Raw genomic sequence first — 20,236 nt, 5'->3', positions numbered from 1 at the left:
AGGCGAAATGTGCGTAAGTGGTGAACGAGCGGTATTACAGATAAATTCACTTTCACGTACATTTCGTAGCAAAGACTCCTCCCAAAAAATGCCATAACATCTGAAGAAAACATACAATTTTCATACATCCCTCCCTTCCCGGGCAATATTTCCCGTAATTTAAGACCACGAACACACGGTTGACTGCGCGTTTACAAAACAACTTGGCCTCAGTCGACACGATGGTACGCCAAGTACACAGAGGTGGCTACAGCACACGCTCAGCCAGACCATGACTAGAATGCCTTCTAGTCGCACTCAAGACAGATTTGAGGCTGCAAAGCCTGTCTGCAGTCGCTCAGAATACACAAATGTCATGTTCTTGAGCTCCTCCGTGTTATCTTTTACGCGTCCTGCCGGCGCAAGCAACACTCCCGTGTTATCACTCTCGCAATCGCTCGTCGCGTTTTCGACAAGCGTGAGTAGCGAAATAAGGTATATGTTGTTTCAGGGCCATAAAAAGCGTCACAAGCTTCTCCCACTAAAATTCACTACACGCAAAACTAACTCACCATGGCCGGCTTGCTTTTTTGCTAACAGCTTCACAACCCCAGGGTGCGGCGAGCATGCCTCAACAGTATCCCAAACAGTTACCAATTGAATTACAATACTTTTTGGGGTCAGAGAATGCGTCACGAACTTCTACCAGTAACGTTCAGTACACGCGAAACTAACTGCGACACGCAGCCGAGCTGCTTTTCGCTAACTGCGCCGATACGCCGAGCGCGGCTTTTGTACTTAAAAAGTACCCCAAGAAGTAGCGAAATTAGTTACGACAATGTCTGGGGTCAGAGAAAGCGCCAAAGCTTGTCCCGGTAAGATTCAGTACACGCGAAACTGCGTCACACGGCCAAGGTGTTTTTCGTCACAAAGCCAGGTTACCAGTTAATTACCAGTACGAGTAATTAACTCAAGTTAACTAGGCTTGGACGGTGGAGCTGTTTTTCGATAATTGCGTCACTATATAGGTTCAGTTTCGTGCAGTAAGCCTAAATGTGCTTGAAGTGCGTCGCATAATGTCAAACAAAATTCCTCACCTTGCTGTAGTCCACTAGTGCATCGGTGCCGTGTCGAAATGCAGACGGAACACAAGAGAACGCCGGGAGCCCAAAAGACGGGCTACATCCAAAAGAGACGGGTCGCCGGGCACGCGAGCTTCACATGCGCAGCCGGCCTCGCTCACTCCTGCGGCTTGTCTGGCGCATGACGTAGGCACGCGCGTCAGGCGTACCGCTAGCATGTGGCTAGGCAACGCAAGAAAAATAAGTTGCAAAGTATAAGTTCATTTACACGCAAACTCTTTTAGCTTTAGTGGGAAAAAATAAAAAAAATAAAACGTTGTAAGTTTATTTCATATTTTTTTTTTCTGATGCGCGTCATCTAACGGATGGAGTTGAAACTAGGCGTGACGTGTTTCCTGTTGCCAGTTTTTGAAGAGTGTCCCCTCTTGTCGAAATTCTTTCTCTATGGTAGTGACGTCGTTGCTCTCCGTCGCAGCCAAGCGGCCGCGCAGCAGTTTCTCTCCGGCTCTGAAATGGGTAGGCCTCGCGTCATACGTACTCCTGAGGAGCAGGCAGCTTTCGACCAGCAATGCCGCGAGTAGAACCGCGAACGATCTCGTCTACGCCGTCCCGATGCTGCAGCCCGGGCACAAGAACAGGCTCCTCTAGACCGGGCACAAGCAGCATCTGCGTACTGAGAATCCGGCAGCCTACCACGCCGTTGTTTAATGAACCGTCGGCATTAAGCCAGTGATAAGCACCGGGGCCGCACAGTTTAGCTTTGCTGGTTAACCATCTGTACGGAGTGCTTGATGTTTTGCTTTATTTTCGTCATTTCATTCTGGCTAACTCAGAAGGATGCTGTTCGAGGGCGATGCTCTATGATGAGGGTGGAAGTGCACTAATTTTGCACTAATAAACCGTGCCAGTGCACTGATAAACCCTGCCATAATTCGCTGGGTTTACTTATCAGTCGGAAAAACATTACTACGCAATTAGTACGTCACTGAAAATACCACAGTTAGATATCCCTTGGATGTGCCTACAAATGCCTCATTGACAGTTTGATAATTATGATAGTACGTCTCGACTTAGATATAATTATAATTACCTAATTAAATTACAGCAACGAAAAAATACTGGCAGCTACTCCCCTTTACTGGAAATAGCATGCACTAGATATTCCCAAAAGACTTCTTCTAGGGCAAGTTGGTGCCTAGATTACCTAGTTATACTTGATTGTGTCGGGAAATACATTTCATTAAAAGGGACAGAAAAAAGAAGAGTGAAGCGCCAAAACACCAACTGTTTTATGACAGCCTGAATAACGTATAGAAAAAAAGACAACTTCCGGACATGCGCAGAGAGCCAAGGTGCCACATAGAACAACACGGTCATGATAACATACTTTGGGTAAAGCATATTTCTGCACAATACAATAGGATAGATGTATCGCTGACACAATGAGACCTTTTTTTTAAATATCAAACGCTTCCAACAACTCCCTTGCAGCTTGGCCCCTACTTTTGCCAAGAATGAATACTTGCTCAAAGCATGGCGTACAACGACAGGCTTTACAGCGCGCAAGAAGATGCGCATTGTCACACTTACCAATACTATTAACATGCTCCCTCAGTCTGTCAGTAATACAGCCTCCATTTTGTCCAACGTATGACTTGCCGCAATCTAGGGGTATCTCGTAGACCACCCCTTCAACACAGTCCCTGAAAAGTTTGGCGTGCTGCTTTTCACAGCCCCGCTACCCATCCAGTGTGATCCGGGGGCACAAATGAGCCAAATTATTGGGAGCCGCGAAGACAACCGGAATGCCATATCTGGTAGCCATCTTCTCAAGGTTATGCTCACACGGTGCGCTTAAGGGACTAGCTACCTCTGATTTAACACGCTCCCTTTCCTTCGAGTGCGTTTTCAAACTCGCAGCGCTTAGTTTTCTGTGTCTGCAGGAGGGACTCGATCACGGCATTTAAGACAGACTGAGGGTAGCCTGTTTTTAAAGGTCTCCCAAGTTGACTGCAGAAACTCGCCCGCACTACATGCACACATGACTTGCGCAGAGCCGATTGCAGGCTAAGTAAGGCGATTCCACGTTTCACAGTCTTAGAGTACGCCGATTGATACTGCAACAATTCTTTTTTACCTTGAGGGAGGTACGCACAGCAAACGTGATCACTCATTAGTGTTAGGTTAAGGTCTAAAAACTGCAATGAACTGTCCTTCGGAAACTCATTAGTAAAAGTTATTCCTTTTGCGTTCGCTCTAAAAATGTCTAAAAGCTGCTCAACTGTTTCATGGCATGGCAAAGGGCACCTATCGTCAAAAACTAAAAATCATCAACGTATCTAGAAAATTTAAGAACATTAGGATGAGATGAAGACACATTATAGTGCGCGGTCAAGGTAGGGTAAAAAGATGTCACATAAAATTGGTGCTTCACGTGAACCAACGCAAATGCACTTTTTTTGAAAAAAATATGTCATGTTCAAAAGTTACACGGTGCGGTTGAGATAAGCTTCCAAGAGGGAAACAAAATTCGAAGCCGACATCTCCATTTTAGACACAAATCCAGCTTTGCCACTTTCATCAATGCACTGTTTAACGGCTTTTAGAAACAGGATGCGGAACCGAGTAAAAAAGGCCATTTACGTCAATGGAAAAAACTTAGCCTGTGTCTTGGCTGTCGCGGAAATATTCAAAAACATCATCAGAATTTCTAGTCAAGAAAGGGTCATTGAATTCAAGAAGCTGCAGGGCGTTTACCAAAAAAAAAAAAAAACAACTGACTTGATTTTGCCACGTGTCCTGCTCACAGTTCGAAACCGGACGTCAACCTTATGGGTTTCGGTACTGAAGAAAGTTGTAAGAGAACCTGAAGAGAGCTTTCGAAGGGAAGGGAGCGTGTTAAACCAGAGGCAGTCCCTTATGTGCGCCGTGTGAGCCATAGCCTCAAGAAGGTGACTACCAGATATAGCATTCCGGTTGTCTTTTGGACTCCCAATACGTTGGCTCAATTGTGCCCCCGGATCACACTGGATGGGTCTCGGGACTGTCAGAAGCAGCACGCCAAAATTTTCAGAGACTGTGTTGAAGGGGTGGTCTGCGAAATACCCCTAGATTGCGGCAAGTCATGCGCTGGACAAACTGGACGCTGTATTACTGACAAACTGAGGGAGCGTGTTAACAGTATTGGTAGGTGTGACAATGCGCATCTTCCTGCGCACTGTAAAGCCTGTCGTTGTACGCCATGCTTTGAGCAAGTATTGATTCTTGGACCAAGCTGCAAGGGAGTTGTTGGAAGCGTTTGATATTAAAAAGAAAGGGTCTGATTGTGTCAACGATAAATCTATCCTATTATATTCTCCAGAAATGTGCTTTATCCAAAGCATGTTATCATGATCATGTTGTTCTACGTCACACTTTGGCTCTCTACGCTAGCGCGGAAGTTGTAATTCTTTGTATGTTTTTTGTCGGGCTGTCATTAAACAGTTGGTATTTTGGCGCTTCACTGTCTCTTCTTTCTTTCCCTTGTCGCGAAATGTTTTTCGCACCACAATCAAGTATGCCCAGAAAACATGCACTAGTTTTACTTCGAGTAATGCATCATTCATTTTGTTTTAAGCTTGGTGCACGATAGTTAATTGGGGCACCCTGTATATATTTATGACCTCTGCATACGAGTGACGATGGTTGCATCCCTAATAAATGTTGTAAATTATTAGAAGTCCTTTTTTAAAGAGTCGTTAGTTTTGCTTACTGGAAAGAGAAGCGATATTGAGACAAATATAATTCACGTGCTCTTCACACGCCGGTCATAAAAGACTATGCAGAAGGGGGCACTAATGTCTACAGGTTTCTTTCTTTTATTTATTTATTTATTTATTTACAGATACTGCAGGCCCTTCTCGGGCCCATGCAGGAGTGGATACTAAGAATACAAACAAGAGAAGTAAACCTAAACTAAAAACTTGACATAATTGCAAAGATATAATACATACAAAAGTGAAAAAAAAACACATGGCAATACACTGGACATAGATGACAAATGAATACTCGAACAAGGCAATATTATCAACTCAGAGTGTACACCACTTGGACTCGAATTTCAACAAAAGTTGATATTACTAATACATTGAACAAATTATTCTAACGAGGCGGTGTTTACTGCCTCCTCAGATAACGTATTTCAATAATAAATTGCACGAGGAAATAAGGAGAACTTGTGAACGTTGCTGTGGCTGACTGGCTGTCTAATAGTTTACTGTGGTGCGTTCTCTCTGATCGTTTGAAAGGATCCTGAAGATATCAGTCCCGTGATAGCTTAAAGTTCTCGTGATAAAGTTGGTAAATAAATGTAAATCTAGATATCCTGCGCTGCTCAAGTTTTTCTAGGTTGGCCCTATTAAGTAAGTTGCTGACACTAGAGTGACGGGAGTAAACAGAATAAATAAAACGCAAAGCTAAATTCTGTACTCTTTCGAATTTGTTAATGAAGTATTGTTGGCAAGGGCTGCAAATAACCGATTCATACTCCAATCTTGGTCGTATTAGCGCTTTGTATGCATTTAGTTTTACTGCAGGAGGGGTATTACGCAGTTTCCTTTTGAAAAAGGACAATTTCTGTAGTGCACCACGACAGACATTTTCAACATGCGGTTCCCAATTGAAATTACTGGTAAGTGTGATGCCTAAATATTTAACTTTTCAGCTCTTGTGATGGTAACGTTACCTAAAGAGTAAGTAAAGTCAAAGGGGTTCTTTTTGTTGCTAAACGTAATGGAAGCTGTTTTGGAAGTGTTTATTCTTAAGTCCCACCTTGTGCGCCATGCATTATAGGGTGTAAGGAATCGTTCAATTTAATTTGGTCATCTCGGTTATTTATGGCTGTGTATACAACACCGTCGTCTGCAAATAGTTTAATCTGGATTGGTGGTTCGACGCAAAGATCAATATCATTAATATATACCAAGAAAAGGAGATGCCAGAGGACCGAGCCCTGCGGAACACCCGAGTGCACATCCAAATCTTCGGAGACACTCCCATTTATGGTAACACACTGCTTTCTATCTTTTAAGTAAGATTCAATCCATGCCACTACTTGCTGCTCAATGTGAATTGTCTTTAGTTTTGTTAATAAATCTTCATGAGGAACAACATCAAACGCCTTTGCAAAATAAAAAAATAGCATCTGTTTGGCCTTTAATATTTAGTGTACCAATTAATTCATCAGTTATTTCAGCAAGTTGGGTTGCAGTAGATAAACCAGATCTAAAGCCATGCTGTTGCGGATAGAGCAAATTATTATTTTCAAAGTAAGTAATAATGGCCTTAAAGGTAATGTGTTCGAACATTTTACAACAGGTGCTAGTTAAAGACACGGGCTTGTAGTTGTTAATTTCAATAGGAGAGCCAGATTTATGCACCAGAATGATTTTTGCCGAGCGCCAATCATCAGGAATTGCTGCAGTGCTTAAAGATATAACGAAAATACGATGTAAATGTTTGGCCACCCATACAGCCTATCTACTCAAAAAGGTATTGGATAGTTGGTCAAGACCAGGTGATTTCTTATAATCTAGCCTATGCAAGAGGTCCAGAACACCGCCCTCTTTTATTTCTACCTCAGGCATAGGACTTTCATAGCCATATGATGGTAACAGAGCATGTAAAACTGTACGCATGAACACGGATTGGAAAAATGCATTAAATTTGTTAGAAATGACAGTCGAGTCAATAATACTTTCACCCGAAAGTTTTTATCTGTGGTATACACCGCTTATTCTTTGATAGATAGCGCCAGAACTTCTGGGGTTCTTTGTTCATAAAGTGCACGCAATGCATTTTGCAGCGATGTGAACATACAGCAATATATTCATTCTCTAGGCATAAGCTATTCATACCTTTATAAATAATTGTGAAATAGCTACGTCCTTCTCTTTAAAGATACAATAAACTTTGTCCTGTGTATATATTTAAAGATATTGTGCATGTCCATGGTGTTTACAGTGGATATTTAGAACAATGTTGAAGTAAGAAAATACTGATGAGGCAGCCGCCGCTGGTACTCCTAATGCGCTTGTTCTCATATTGTCAGGATTTGCAAAAATAAAGCAAAGTATGAATTGAAATCCGTGTACGTCCGTGCTAACAATGATGCAGTAAGCTCTTAGGCACAATAAAGTTTTAAGTGAGAACATCGAGGCAAGTCAAAAGAAACCTCAAATGATGTGGGTCACAAAACTCTGGCAATGAGGCGTTAAGTGGGGGGAAGGGGCGGTAGGCTTCGGCATCGCCAGGGGGGCTCAACCATTTACGCGTGACTGGAGAAGTCACGGGCCCCGGAAATGCCCCCTCCCGTAGTCGGCGCCTATGGTGCTGTTGTCGAGGGACAATCACAACCGGAGCCACAGTATCGGGCGCGACAAACTCCGCCTTGTCCCGAGCCAAATTCACAAAACTTCGTCAGTGATCGTTGCCACTGGCCAGGCGCCTTCAGAAATCGTATGTCCGACGCCAATACTGGCTTTGTTCTAGCGTAAGAGCTATTTTGTGAACATTTGTCACCACCTACGGAAGGGAAGAATACATTCACCTTAATGGGACATAAGGGCAATTATGAACAACATGCTAGAAGTCGGCTTTAAGCTGCCGTAAAAATTGGTGGTACATGCTTTCCTAAACATTGTCGGAGAGGCGAACATGGAGGCGTACATTGGATGCAGCACCGCCCAGCACTCGTGCGTACTTTCCCTAACGTGAACTTCACATTCTGGCGCATTCTTATGTGTCTGGCAATGAGCTGGCAATTTCTTATATGTCCCGAGGCCAAAAGATTAGTTCCACCAAGATTTGTGCAAATAAAGCACATTACTTACCCTTCTCGCAAAACCCTTATATTCCCCCTGCCTGCCCGCCTGCGTAAGAAGATCACGGAAAGAAAGAAAAACAACGAATTTGCGAATGCCGCCAGCAACGACACAATGTCAGCCTCGTTGGAACGACGCCTTCAATAGGATTTCACAAAGCACCTTTCCGCGAAAAGGTCTGAGGCCAGAAAAACTGATCTTATTGTTCGCGGGGCTCCACTCTTTATTCATTGACGAGATTATTCTGCAGAGCTGATACGTTCCACAGAGAAGTCTATTTGCGTAACGTTGGATAAGTCTGGAATTGAAATGTACGTCTTTTCCGTTTATGTGAACAGAGGGAACGGCTTCGAGCTATTAAAAGCCAAGCAGAGAAGCGCCAGTGGCTTTTATTGCTTGTATTAAGGAATAATTCGAGTGCGCCACTGAAGAAATTCCGTAATTACACGGCGCTGATGTGACCAGTGCCTGTGCTGCCTCACGTTAGCTTTTGTCCCTAATGGTTAGGTCTCTGTGGTCTGTGTAGCAAGCAATGCGGGAAGATCCCCAATTTAAAGCGTCGCCGAAGTTTAGCAGACGTTTAAAAAGAAGCAATGTTTTGAGAACTTTTGTTGTTTTTCTGAAAACTCATTCCAGCTTGACTAACTAGAGGAACATATAAAAACAATTGTAGAGTGTGCAGGTGTATTGCGCGTTGTTTTTTGTGGCGTTCAGGATTTAATAAACTATATTGATACTCTAATCTTCTAGCTTCCGTCAGTCAAAAGCAGCAGTGGCTTTCGCATATAGCGTTCTGCCAAGCACGAAGTCACTGGTTCTATTGCTGCGAGCGGTGGCCGGATTTACGTAGGTTCAGCTCGGCTTAGTTTATTCTGTAAAGACCCTATGAAGTGGTATTGTGGAGTATAGGATAGCTTACGTACAAATAATATCAACCATCTTTAGTGGATATATTATTACCGAGACAAAGACAAGCTAACTTGGACACTTATAATGAAGAAATGACGAGAATGTCATCCAGGGCTCAGCGATCATCATCAAGAGGAGACGGCACGAGATCGGCGCTCGAACACCACCATCTTGTTGTCCCTGCGCACTGTTCCGAGATACCGCCTGTTTGCTGGACTCGCCTAATAAACCTCTTTACATTTGGTGGATCGTGCTCGGTTCACATATCGCCGGCAACCTGGAACTCCAATCCCGCACGTTGCACTGGACCATGCAAGCTGTCCCTGCCCAACCGCGGCCACCTCTCCCGGCCGCCGTTTGCCCCGGCCCGATTCTCCAGCGAGACCCCCCGATATTTTTGGGTACAGAAGACCAGGACGTGGACGACTGGCTGTCGTCCTACGAAGAAGTTAGTCGACCCAACTAGTGGGATGAAGCTGCTAAGTTGAGTACCGCGAACTTTTACCTGGCTGGCATGGCGAAGCTGTGGTGTACGAACCAAGAATCTGAATTTTAGAACTGGTCCGATTTCAAGGAGGCGATATCTGCCGTTTTCGGTCGCCCTGCCGTGCGGAAGTTACGCGCCGAACAACGGCTGCGCACACGGGCACAGAAACCAAATTAAACTCTTACCGCCTATGTTGAGGACATAATCGACCTCTGCTGGCGCGTCGATGCCTGAATGAGCGAAAGTGAGAAAATACAGCTTATTAAAAGGGTTTCAACGACGATGTGTTTCAAATGCTTTTTGCGAAGTCTCCTGGCACTGTGTCTGAAGTGGTAACCCTGTGCCACAGCTATGACGAATTGAGAAGGCAGCGGTCTCTCACCCGACGTTCATCTCAGGCGTACAACCAACCACTCGCTGCACTGGACATCGTGCCTGTCCAGTCATACCTTCTCGCACAAATGAAAGACTTTATGCGTGAGAAGGTGGCCCTTCAGTTGTTTCTCCTGCCGTTTGCTCAGCGCCACGAACTCCCACAGCAGCAGCAATTGCAGAAACCAATCGCGTTGGCTCCCCTGCTTCAACACGTCATTCAAGAGCAGATTTCCGAGGCCATGCAGTTGCCCATTCAGCAGCACCCTGTCGCCGCGCCTCTTAGTTACGCTGAGGCAGTAAAGCAGCAGCAGCTACAACAGCCCTCGCCGTCCCATGGTGCGTCGTATGCTGCAGCCCCGACTCAGTAGTCCGTGACATAGGCTGCTCCATCACTGCAAATCCCTGGCGAACGCGCGACAACCGGCCGATCTGTTTTGCATGTGGCGGCCCTGGTCATATCGCCCGACACGGGCCGTCATCGCGAGCCAAGATACTCAAACGCCCGTTCACCCAACAACGTGCATCCGCCCCGCTATCGTTGTGAAACTCCGGATACTCAAACAAGCACGTCTTCACATGACTATCCGCCACCCACGTCTCGTCGCTCACCTTCACCCCCTAGCCGCTCCTGAAAACGAGGGAAGCTAGCCCCCACAGTTCGTGAGGCAAGAACTACACTGTCGAAATGCTCAAGTCTTTGAACTTTGCCGTCGAATATTGTCGAAGTTTTTGTAGAAGGCACCCGCGCATATGCTCTTGTCGATACCGGTGCTGCCGTTTCTGTTATAGATGCCACACTTTGCCGCAAGCTTCCAAAGGTGACCACGCCTCTTGAGATGATGCCCTTACGTACAGCGAATGGAGACTTTGTTCGGCCTATAGCTGCCTGCACTACTCGACTTATCGATAAGGAGCACTACATTGTTGAGTTTATCGTCCTTTCATCCTGCTCGCACGACATCATACCTGGCTGGGACTTTCTAACGTGTAATCACGCCGTTATTGATTGTGCCAGATCTGAACTTGAGCTCTTCCCGTTGTGTGACCAGTCCTACAACCCCGCTCATCAAGGCGCACACAAACTAGTCGTAACAGAAGAAGCAGAAATTCCGCCGACAGCAGCTGTATTGCTCCCTGTGTTCTACAACAGCATATGTGAGGAAGCTGCATTCTTTGAACCATCACGCCTCCTTCTAAGTCGGAAGCAACTTCTGCCTTAATCGACCCTCTCTATTTAGAATGGAATAAGCGCTCTCTGCCTCACAAATCCTCTTCCGTATCACATCAAACTGCTCAAAGGTAAATCCATTGGATGCGTGCAACCCATTGATATCGGCGAAATTTTTTCCGTGCAGAAATATTCAGCTCGACGTGACCTGGAGGTCGTCAGTGCTCTTAATCCTTCTGATGAACCAGCTGCCGACCTATTCGATTCATCGATCGCAGGCGTATTGTCACCACTTGAACGCTCTGCTCTTCTCCAGCTGCTCTGGCAGTTCCGCGAGTCTTTCGATGTTGCCCGACGTGCCCTTGGCCGAACTTCTACCATTGTTAATTAAATCGACACCAGCGGCTCCAACTCGCCAGTGCGACAACGCCCGTACCGTGTCTCCACCGCGGAACGCCAAGTTAGTACCGACCAGGTTGACAATATGCTTAAACGCGACGTTATTCGCCCTTCACAAAGTCCGTGGGCATCCCGTGTGGTTCTCGTTAAAAAAAGATGGATCGATTCGCTCCTGGGTGGATTACCGGCGCCTAAAAAAAGTCACTCGAAAAGACTTGTACCCTTTACCCAGAATTGACGATGCCCTTAATTGCCTACAAGGTGCCGAGTTTTTTTTTTTTTTTTTCGTCGTTAGATTTGCTTTCCGGGTATTGGCAGGTGCCTTTAGCAGATGCCAACCGTTCGAAAACAGCCTTCGTCACGCCTGACGGTATATGAATTCAATGTAATGCCCTTCGGCCTCTGCAATGGGCCTGCCACCTTCGAGTGCATGATGGACTAGGTTCTGCGGGGTCTGAAGTGGCACATATGTCTCTGTTACCTCTAAGACATTGTTGTCTTTGCACCTGATTTCGCAATCCATGTTGAACGCCTCAACCATGCCCTGACGTGTCTGAAGACCGCTCAACTCCAACTGAATCTCAAGAAGTGCCGCTTTGCCGCGGGAAAACTTACTATTCTCGGGTCACGTCGTATCAAAGGACGGTTTACTTCGGACCCGTCTAAACTACGTGCCGTGACCGACTTCCCCAAACCGACGACAATAAAGCAGTTACGAAGCTTCATAGGGTTATGCTCCTACTTTCGCCGGTTTATGCGTAACTTCGCCTCTATAATGGCGCCTTTGACCCGACTTTTAAGCAGCGCCTCCAATCTCTCGTCATGGTCTTATTAGTGTGACCAAGCTTTGCCCGCCCTTCGCCGTCTCCTGACGTCACCACCTCGCCACTACAATCCTACGGCCGCAACAGGTTCACACAAACGCCAGCGGTGTCGGCCTCGGTGATGTTCTCGCACAATGAAAGATTGGGTTCGCTGAGTATGTCGTCGCATGCGCCAGCGTTCTAGAACGGTCACCAAGGCTGAGTCAAACAATAGCGTCAGCGATTTGAAGAATGCTTCGTAATAGTCTGGGTGCTTGTCAAGTTCCGCCCATACTTATATGGCCACACGTTTGCTGTAGTTACGGACTACCGTGCATTATGTTGGTTGTCTTCGCTGAAGGATCCGTCAGATCGCTGGGCTCTTCAACTTCAAGAGTTTGACGTCCGCGTTATATATTGTTTCGGACGAAAGCATGCAGATGCTGATGTGCTCTCGCGGTTACCACTATCCACCGAAACTGCGCCAATACCCACTATAGACCACCCATAGTCAGCTCCTGACGTCGCCACCATCTCCTCTGCACAGCGCCACGATCTATGGGTCGCTTCGCTTCTTGACGTTTTATCCGAGGCACCCACCTTTTCGACCACTCGAACACTGCGACGCCAAGCTTCACACTTCAGCATTCGTGATGGCCTCTTGTACCGGCGCTACTACTCGCCAGGCGATAAAAAGTGGCTCCTAGTTATCCCCCGAACGCTGCTCTCTACAAACTGCGCGTCCTTTCACTACGACCCGCAGTGTACTCACGGCGGTGTCTTCAAGACCGATGAACGCTTACGGAAAAGGTACTACTGGCGCGGAATGTTTCGCTTTTCCGCAAGTTCTTTCGCGTCTGCCACGAGTGTCAGCGACGAAAAAACCCGCCGCACCCTGCCGCAGGTTCATTAGAGCTCCTTCCGAGCCCAGGCCGCGCATTCGACCGCGTTGGAATGGACCTTTATGGACATTTGCCGTTGACCACGGCGGGAAACCGATACGCCAAAACCGATGCTCTTCCCACAGCGACAGCACAGCACGTCGTCTCTTTCACCCTCAAGCGTTTTGTGCTTCGACACGGTCCTCGTCGCTAACTCCTCAGTGACCGTGGCCACGCATTTCTCTCCGATGTAATTCAAGCCCTTCTTCACCAGTGCAATATTGTACATCGGACGTGTACGGCCTACCACCCTCATACGAACGGTCTGACTGCGCGGTTTAATCGGACACTGGGCGACATGCCTGCGACACATGTTGCATCTGATCAACCATACTGGGACCTGGTTCTTCTATTTGTCACATACGCGTTAACACCGCTACGCAAGTCACAACCGTGTTTTCCCCCCTGCTTCCCGTGCACGCGCGTGTCGGAAGCCGCCCGTTGGGCTGCAGATTGCTCACAACTAGCCAAGCGCTTTACTACGGCCGACCAACAACGCCAGAAAAACGCCCGCGATGACGACCGCTCTGCTGCCGCAACATACGCTCCTGGAGCACTTGTGTGGCTGCATGTACCGCCCTGCGCTCCTGGCTTGTCTTCACGCTACTCGCAAATTATCATGGTCCCTACCGCGTCGTCGAGCGTACTTCCCCCGTAAACTACGTCATTAAATCTCTTACGCCGCACGGCGACCGTCGTCGACGTGGTCGTTAGGTTGTTTACGTAGACCGCCTCAAGCCGTACTTCGACCTTCTTGTCTCCACCTGTTAGATAGCCAGGATGGCTCCGGCTTTCTCGACGGGGGCAATCGTAATGAAGAAATGACCAGAATGACATCCCCGGCTCAGCGATCATAAAGAGGAGACGGCACGAGATCGGCGCTCGAACACCACCATCTTGTTCTCCCTGCGCACTGTTCAGAGCTAACGCCTGTTTGTTGGACTCGCCCAATAAACCTCTTCACACATTGTTAAATTTGAAATGCTTGTTGAGACGCTGCAAAAAAAGAAAATAAAGAAGATGGCCAAGTGGTCGCGACGATTTCATCGGGAAGGCCGTTCCACTCTGAGGGAGGTTAACAAAAAATGATGATGATAATATAGTCGTTCGAGCACGAGGCCGCGGCACTGCGGCGGATGGTCGGGTGCGGCGAGACATAAACGCTTGTCTTGCTTTAGCGCAGCTGAGTTTGAGTATGAAGGAAAAAGGCAGATGGCAGGATGAGCGCTAACTTCCAGCTGGTTTTATTCCATGACCTATTGCACATTATATGGGCCACTCATAACACACGTGACAAAAACAATCGAAACAACAACCTCACAAGAAGCACATGACTGCAGTTCGGTGAACACGTGCCGACCATTTTAGAAAATAAAGTTCCTTGCCTGATAAAGATAAGGAGAGGTAACTCACGCACACCTTACCGCATTTGGTAAAGGCGCCAGCCTCAGTTATGTAGCGCGTCACTTGATTGTGACTGCGTCCTGCGATCACGCATTTCTTTTTATGCGAAGCATATTACTAGAGCTCAACCCAGCTCCTCAGGCGCGGCGGTGTCGCCTTCAATGACCTCTAGTGACCCCATGCCATACCACGTGACACCGTGACGTCACGACAGAGCAGAAACGGGGCTCCAACTCGCGCCGTCGCTCGCGGCGTCGCGGCGGTATATAAGCAGCTGCGCTTGTTTCTAGGTGGCTTTGGCTCAACTCTTGCAAGATGGGCTGGGTGGGAATCGAACCAGGGTCTCCGGAGTGTGAGACGGAGACGCTACCACTGAGCCACGAGTACGATGCTTCAAAGCGGTACAAAAGCGCCTCTAGTGAATGCGGTGTTGCCTCAGAAACGAGCTGTTTCTAAGGCTCAGGCGTGCGTCGCTTGCTCAGGCGCACATTTCGTTGCCGCGCCGAACGCTGCGTTGCTCGACGCTCACCGCGTCCAATGCGGGGCGCGTAGTCGCTGCGCCGTAGCCCATTGTCTTACACCCCTTGGCGGGTCGACGGGAACGCTGTCGCGTTGCACTCTTGAAGGCGAAGCAGAGTAACGCATGAGTTGTTTCTTCGTCTAGCCGAACCAAATATAGCCAAGCAGCAGCAGTTCACCAGGCTAAACAGTGGTTCAACAACTAAAATAAAGGCTAGTATGCTTCCCATCCTGGGCTTAACCTTAGCTAAGCCACAGCCATTTTTTTAAATCTGGTTTGCATCCGCAAGTCCTGCAATGCATGGCAAGGAACCCACTTGATGAAATTATGATAACATTGCATCTATGCTCGCGCAAAGGATCACTGATACACCTTCCGGTTTGTCCAATGTCGACACCGTTGCACGACAAGGGAAGCCTGTATACCGCAGCTCGAGTGCAATCAACATGCTTTTTCATGTCTTTTTTCACGCACTGGTTGCTGTTCCTTCCAAGGGTTAGTAAGTTTGCAAAGCCTGCCCAGCTTATCAGGAGCAGAGAAAACGACTCGAAGGTTCGCTCTTTGCGCAAGCTTTTTCAAGTGGTGGGAAACGTCGTGAATATGCGGCACCACACTTGTTTTCCCACCAGCGTCCGGTGCATCGCTCTCCTGCCGTTTGCGCTTCCGAAAATCTTTTAGCAAACGTCCTGACAATGACATCTACACTGGTATCGGATAGCTTGCTTTGGACAACCGCTTGCTTTGCCCTTCCTAACTAGCGAACATAGCATGACGACACGGCTTTATCCGGACATTTTTATAGCAATGTTTGGCTATCCCCATTTTTATGATTTTGGAATGCGCTTAATTGTACGGCAGGAGAAGCTTAGCAGACCGCGGTTCGTAGCTCCAGCAAGTGTGCCCTATTGAACAAGACAGACGAAGGTCGAGAAACCAGATGGTACTTTTTTTGTGGGATTTCATAGGTGATTTCAAGCGGAGCTAGACTCTCCTTAATAGTTGGCAGAATTGTGGCAACCCGACATTCTACTGCATCTCAATTGCAATCAATAACACAAAAAATCATCAACATAGCGGAAGGCTTTCGACACTTTGGTCTGCATGCGTCTGTCAGAGATGTTTACGTCGAGGCTGAATAAAAACAAATCGCTGAGTATAGGAGCAATGTAAGAGCCTATGCATGTCCCCTTTTTCTGTTGGTAAATGGCGTCGTCCCAACTGAGGAAAGTTGATACGAGATAAAAGCTTAAAAGCTCTAGAATATTTACACTGGTCATCAAAACGTCATTCTAATACCCTAGGGCACCATATTCGTTTATATGGTACAACATGGTACAAGATGATGGCGTCACTACAGCCTCCTTATGTTTATCAGGCAAGGAACTTGACTTTCTAAGACGATCGGCACGTGTTCTATGAAGTGCAGTAGTGTGCTCCTTGCAAGGTTGTTGTTTGGATTGCTCTTATCACGCGGGCTATGAGCTGCCCATGTAATGTGCAATAGGGTCACGAAATAAATCATGTCGGAAGTTAGCACTCATCCTGTCTGCTGTACTTCTTCCTTCATACTCAAACTGAGTTGCGCTAAAGCAAGATGATGCCCTAACTCGCCCATTCAGCAATATTTGAGATATACACGCTGCGAGTGAGATGTCCTTGGTGAAGGTCAGTAAAAAAAGTTACGGCAGAGCGAAAGGCTAGCAATGCTGAATGTACGCGTTCGTGCAGAACTTAAGATTTAGTATATGTAGGCGTTAAAACCCGAACAGCGGAGTGCGTGGTGGGCGCGTAGTTTCTGTGCTACCTAGCGGAGACTAGAAGAGCGCGAACACGCACGCCCTAATGGAGTACGTCACGAGCGGCGCTTCTGAGACGTGAGAGTTCGTCAGGCAGTTTTCCGCTCTTGCTAAGTTTCACAAAAGCTACACACCCACCACGCACTGCATATTTGAAAGTCTATAACTAGTTCGCGCAAAAAACCCAATTGGCGAAAATTAAACGCGCCGTGCGGCATTCCTCGTAACAAAGCGGCGGTGACATTGGGACCCCTTCAGTTGCGGGAATAACGTTTCCGGGCAAACCGCGCGTGCGGCAGGTGGGCGCCGAGGCTCGCCCCATCGTAGCTGCACTGCGCGGCGCCTGCCTGCCACGAGCCCGGCCCTCGGAGCCCGGAGGCGCCTGCTGCGCGAGTTGGTGCCGCCGGCGGGAGGTGCGGCCCGTAGATGGACCGGCCACAGGTGCACCCCGCGGACGTCTATCGCTTCTGGCACGCTCCATCACTCTCATGACACGAGTAGAAGAGCGGCCGCCCAAACAGGATTTCGACTTTGGTAAGTTTATGCAGCGTTATAGGGTATTTACTCGAATTATTCTACCTACGTGGGTGCGTAACGGACGTCATGACGATCTCATAGGACGATCTCTTGTGCTGATCTAGTTCCATCATATCCAATTGAAAGCTAGCGAAGTATTCATTGTTTATTTTATTTATGTATTTATTTTATTTATGATACTCTCAGGGTTGGAGGCATTATAGGGGGGAGTGCTAGAAAAGAAAATGTGGAACAGGGAAAGTAAACAAAACGCAGAGATTAACATGAATAAAACAAAATGCTAGAATGCAAGAGGTTTCTTTATATACAATGTTAGCTGCTGTGTCACAGACACGAAGTTTCTGGTTATACAATGTTAGCTAAAATTTCAGAAAAAGGGCTGTTATCAGTAGTATTTACGATATCAGCGGGAAGGTGGTTCCAATCTATACATGTCCGAGGAAAGAAGGACTGGGAAAATTGCTTTGTGTGGCATAGATAGTTCGCAACTTTATGACAGTGATCTACACACTGTGATACATAATGTGGTCGTGTGAAGAATTGCATGTGCAGTGTAGGATGATGATAAATCCTATCAAAGAGTGCTAGACGTGCAATTTTACGTCGAACAGACAGCAAAGGAAGACTAAGATTATGTTTCATGGAAGAAATGCTCGCAATTCTATTATAATAAGAAAAGATAAATCGAACTGAGTTACTTTGGACAAACTCTAAAGCCGTTTTGAGGTTATCTTGGCCAGGATCCTATACACAACTAGCGTGTTCTAAATTAGGACGCATTAGAGTTTTATAGAGTAGGTGTTTAAGGTTAGAAGGTGAGCTAGCGAAGTTCCGGCGCAAATAGCCTAACCTACGGTTAGCGTTGTTAATAACGTATTCGGTGTGAATTGACCATGAGAGGTTTGTAGTTACATGGACACCTAAGTACTTGTAAGATTTACTGTTTCTAAAGGAACGCAGTTTAATTAGTAAGTGTCATGTTGGAGATCAACACGGGCTACATGTAGTATTTTACATTTGTTAATGTTTAGTTCCATTAACCAAGTGTTAAACCAGTTAGATATTGCGTCAAGGTCGCGTTGCAAACTGTTGACGTCGGTTTCATTGGTTATTTCGCGAAAGATAACACTGTCATCAGCGAACAAGTGTGCGTTAGAAGATAGTGTAGCAGGAAGATCGGTAATTTAACTGAAAGAAAGGAGAGGGCCCAGTACTGAACCTTGGAGTACCCGAGAATATACATCGCTGAAAGAAGAATTAAAACCATTAGCTGTAACAAACTGAGTGCGGTTTGTTAGAAAAACTTTAATTCACGTGAGAAGGTTAGAATCTAGATTTAGTTTATTTAATTTGTACAGAAGTCTGTGGCAAACCTTGTCTGAATTATCCGTTCCTTTTTTCAGTGTTGTGGTCTGTGATGCGATATTTTACCACTACTCTTTCGTGTTGCTGCTCTAGCTTGCCGAGGCAATTCAGTGCTATATTCTTTACATATCACAGTTGGTCCATCAACTATGACAATATTGGATCTTTTGCCCGTCAATGTGGCTTCTGAGAATTGCAACCGAACCTGTTGCTTTCCTTGGGTCTGAGCGCTCACCTGTTGTCTTTAGGCACCCGGAACAATCTTGCAGGGCTTGTTTTTGAGGTATTTGTGCACCACTGCACAATGCACGAGCGGTACGAGCCGTGAAACGGGTGAAACATCGCGGAGCACAAGCACACAGCTACTGAGGACCACGAAACTGACGAAACTAGCCAGGCCGGTCAACGCGCAACAGCGCACGCTTCGCGATAACAGCAGATAAGGAAACATGAAACGTCATGCAGCGGGCTGAGCTGGCTCCGGGCCGGCGGGGCCGCTCGGCGTGCGCGCGGAGACAGTCGAAGGTGAGGGAGTTGCGAGGGAGTAACGAGGGACGGCGATTTAAGAGGAGTTGGGGAGAAGGAAGAGCTCGGCCACCTGGATCGGCGCGCTTGCGCGTGACGATCTACGAGGCCATGCAAGGGAAACGGATTTTTGCGTTCGCCCAATACAGAGATGGCGCCAATTACCTCTGCCACCTAAGGCCCCTTGATAATTTGAAAGTAGCGACACTCTCCTCCTCACGGCGCTTTCCTCCTCGATTCTCCTCGCCCGCCAGCTGCGCACGGCGCGCTTTTCCTCCTGGGCTCCCGCGGACGGGCCGCAGGATACTATGGAGGCGTGTTATCTTGGGCCAGTTGCGCGTCCCAGTGGGGTTGAAAATTTTGATAAATGCTAATAACAGCATCGATAATGCTGGAGGCAACGTTTATGAGGAGGTTGTTTTTTTCTCAAAGCCGTATGAACGGGGTATACCGATGTAAAGGAAGCTTTTTCTGCCACATGATCAGATGCTTTACTTCGTGCGTCTGATCTAGTATTGCTTGTGACACATCCCTTTCTGTGTGGCTTATTAAGCGAAAGCCTTAGACCTCTGTTTCAAGGTCCCGTTGTGAGCTACAGAAAATATCACGTGACCGAAGGAAGGCGGGAAGCGAACTAAAGCATGTGCAGCCGCGTTAAGTGATGATTAATGATTAGCAAAGTAATGATTGATTAGTGATTGGATTAAGATGAATTCGGGTGTATTAGGGAGGATTAAGGTAGATTAAAGTCGATGAAGGTGCATTAGGGTGGATTAAGGTGTATAAAGGAGGACTAGGTTGGATTAAGGTTGATGAAGGCGAATTAGGGTGGGTGAACGTGCATTGAGGTGCATTAAGGACCTTTATAGTGGATTAGGGTTGATTAACGTGCATGAAGAAGGATAAGGGTGGATTAAGAAGGATTAGGGTGCATTGAGGAGGATCATGGGGGGCTAGGGTGAGTTAAAGTGAATGAAGGAGGATTAGGGTGGATTGAGGATTACGGCGGACTAAGGTAGATGAATGTGGATTCGGGTGGATTAAGATGAATTAAGGATGATTATCGTGGATTAGGGTGGATTAAAT

At 47.0% G+C, this 20,236-nt stretch overlaps 1 protein-coding gene across 2 annotated transcripts in view; it reads left to right on the top strand.

Annotated features, from left to right (window-relative positions):
- Positions 1–20,236, top strand: part of LOC126542924 (parathyroid hormone/parathyroid hormone-related peptide receptor-like) — a 435,257-nt gene that overhangs the window by 356,942 nt on the left and 58,079 nt on the right. For both annotated transcript variants that reach the window (XM_055077593.1, XM_055077592.1), the window contains one exon: positions 17,023–17,257. In XM_055077593.1, the coding sequence (XP_054933568.1) occupies positions 17,023–17,257 (235 nt within the window). The remainder of the gene's footprint in view (positions 1–17,022; positions 17,258–20,236) is intronic.

This window comes from Dermacentor andersoni, chromosome 2, assembly GCF_023375885.2.
Source record: "Dermacentor andersoni chromosome 2, qqDerAnde1_hic_scaffold, whole genome shotgun sequence".
NCBI lineage: Eukaryota > Metazoa > Arthropoda > Arachnida > Ixodida > Ixodidae > Dermacentor > Dermacentor andersoni.
This window is presented reverse-complemented; position numbering and strand designations above follow the sequence as displayed.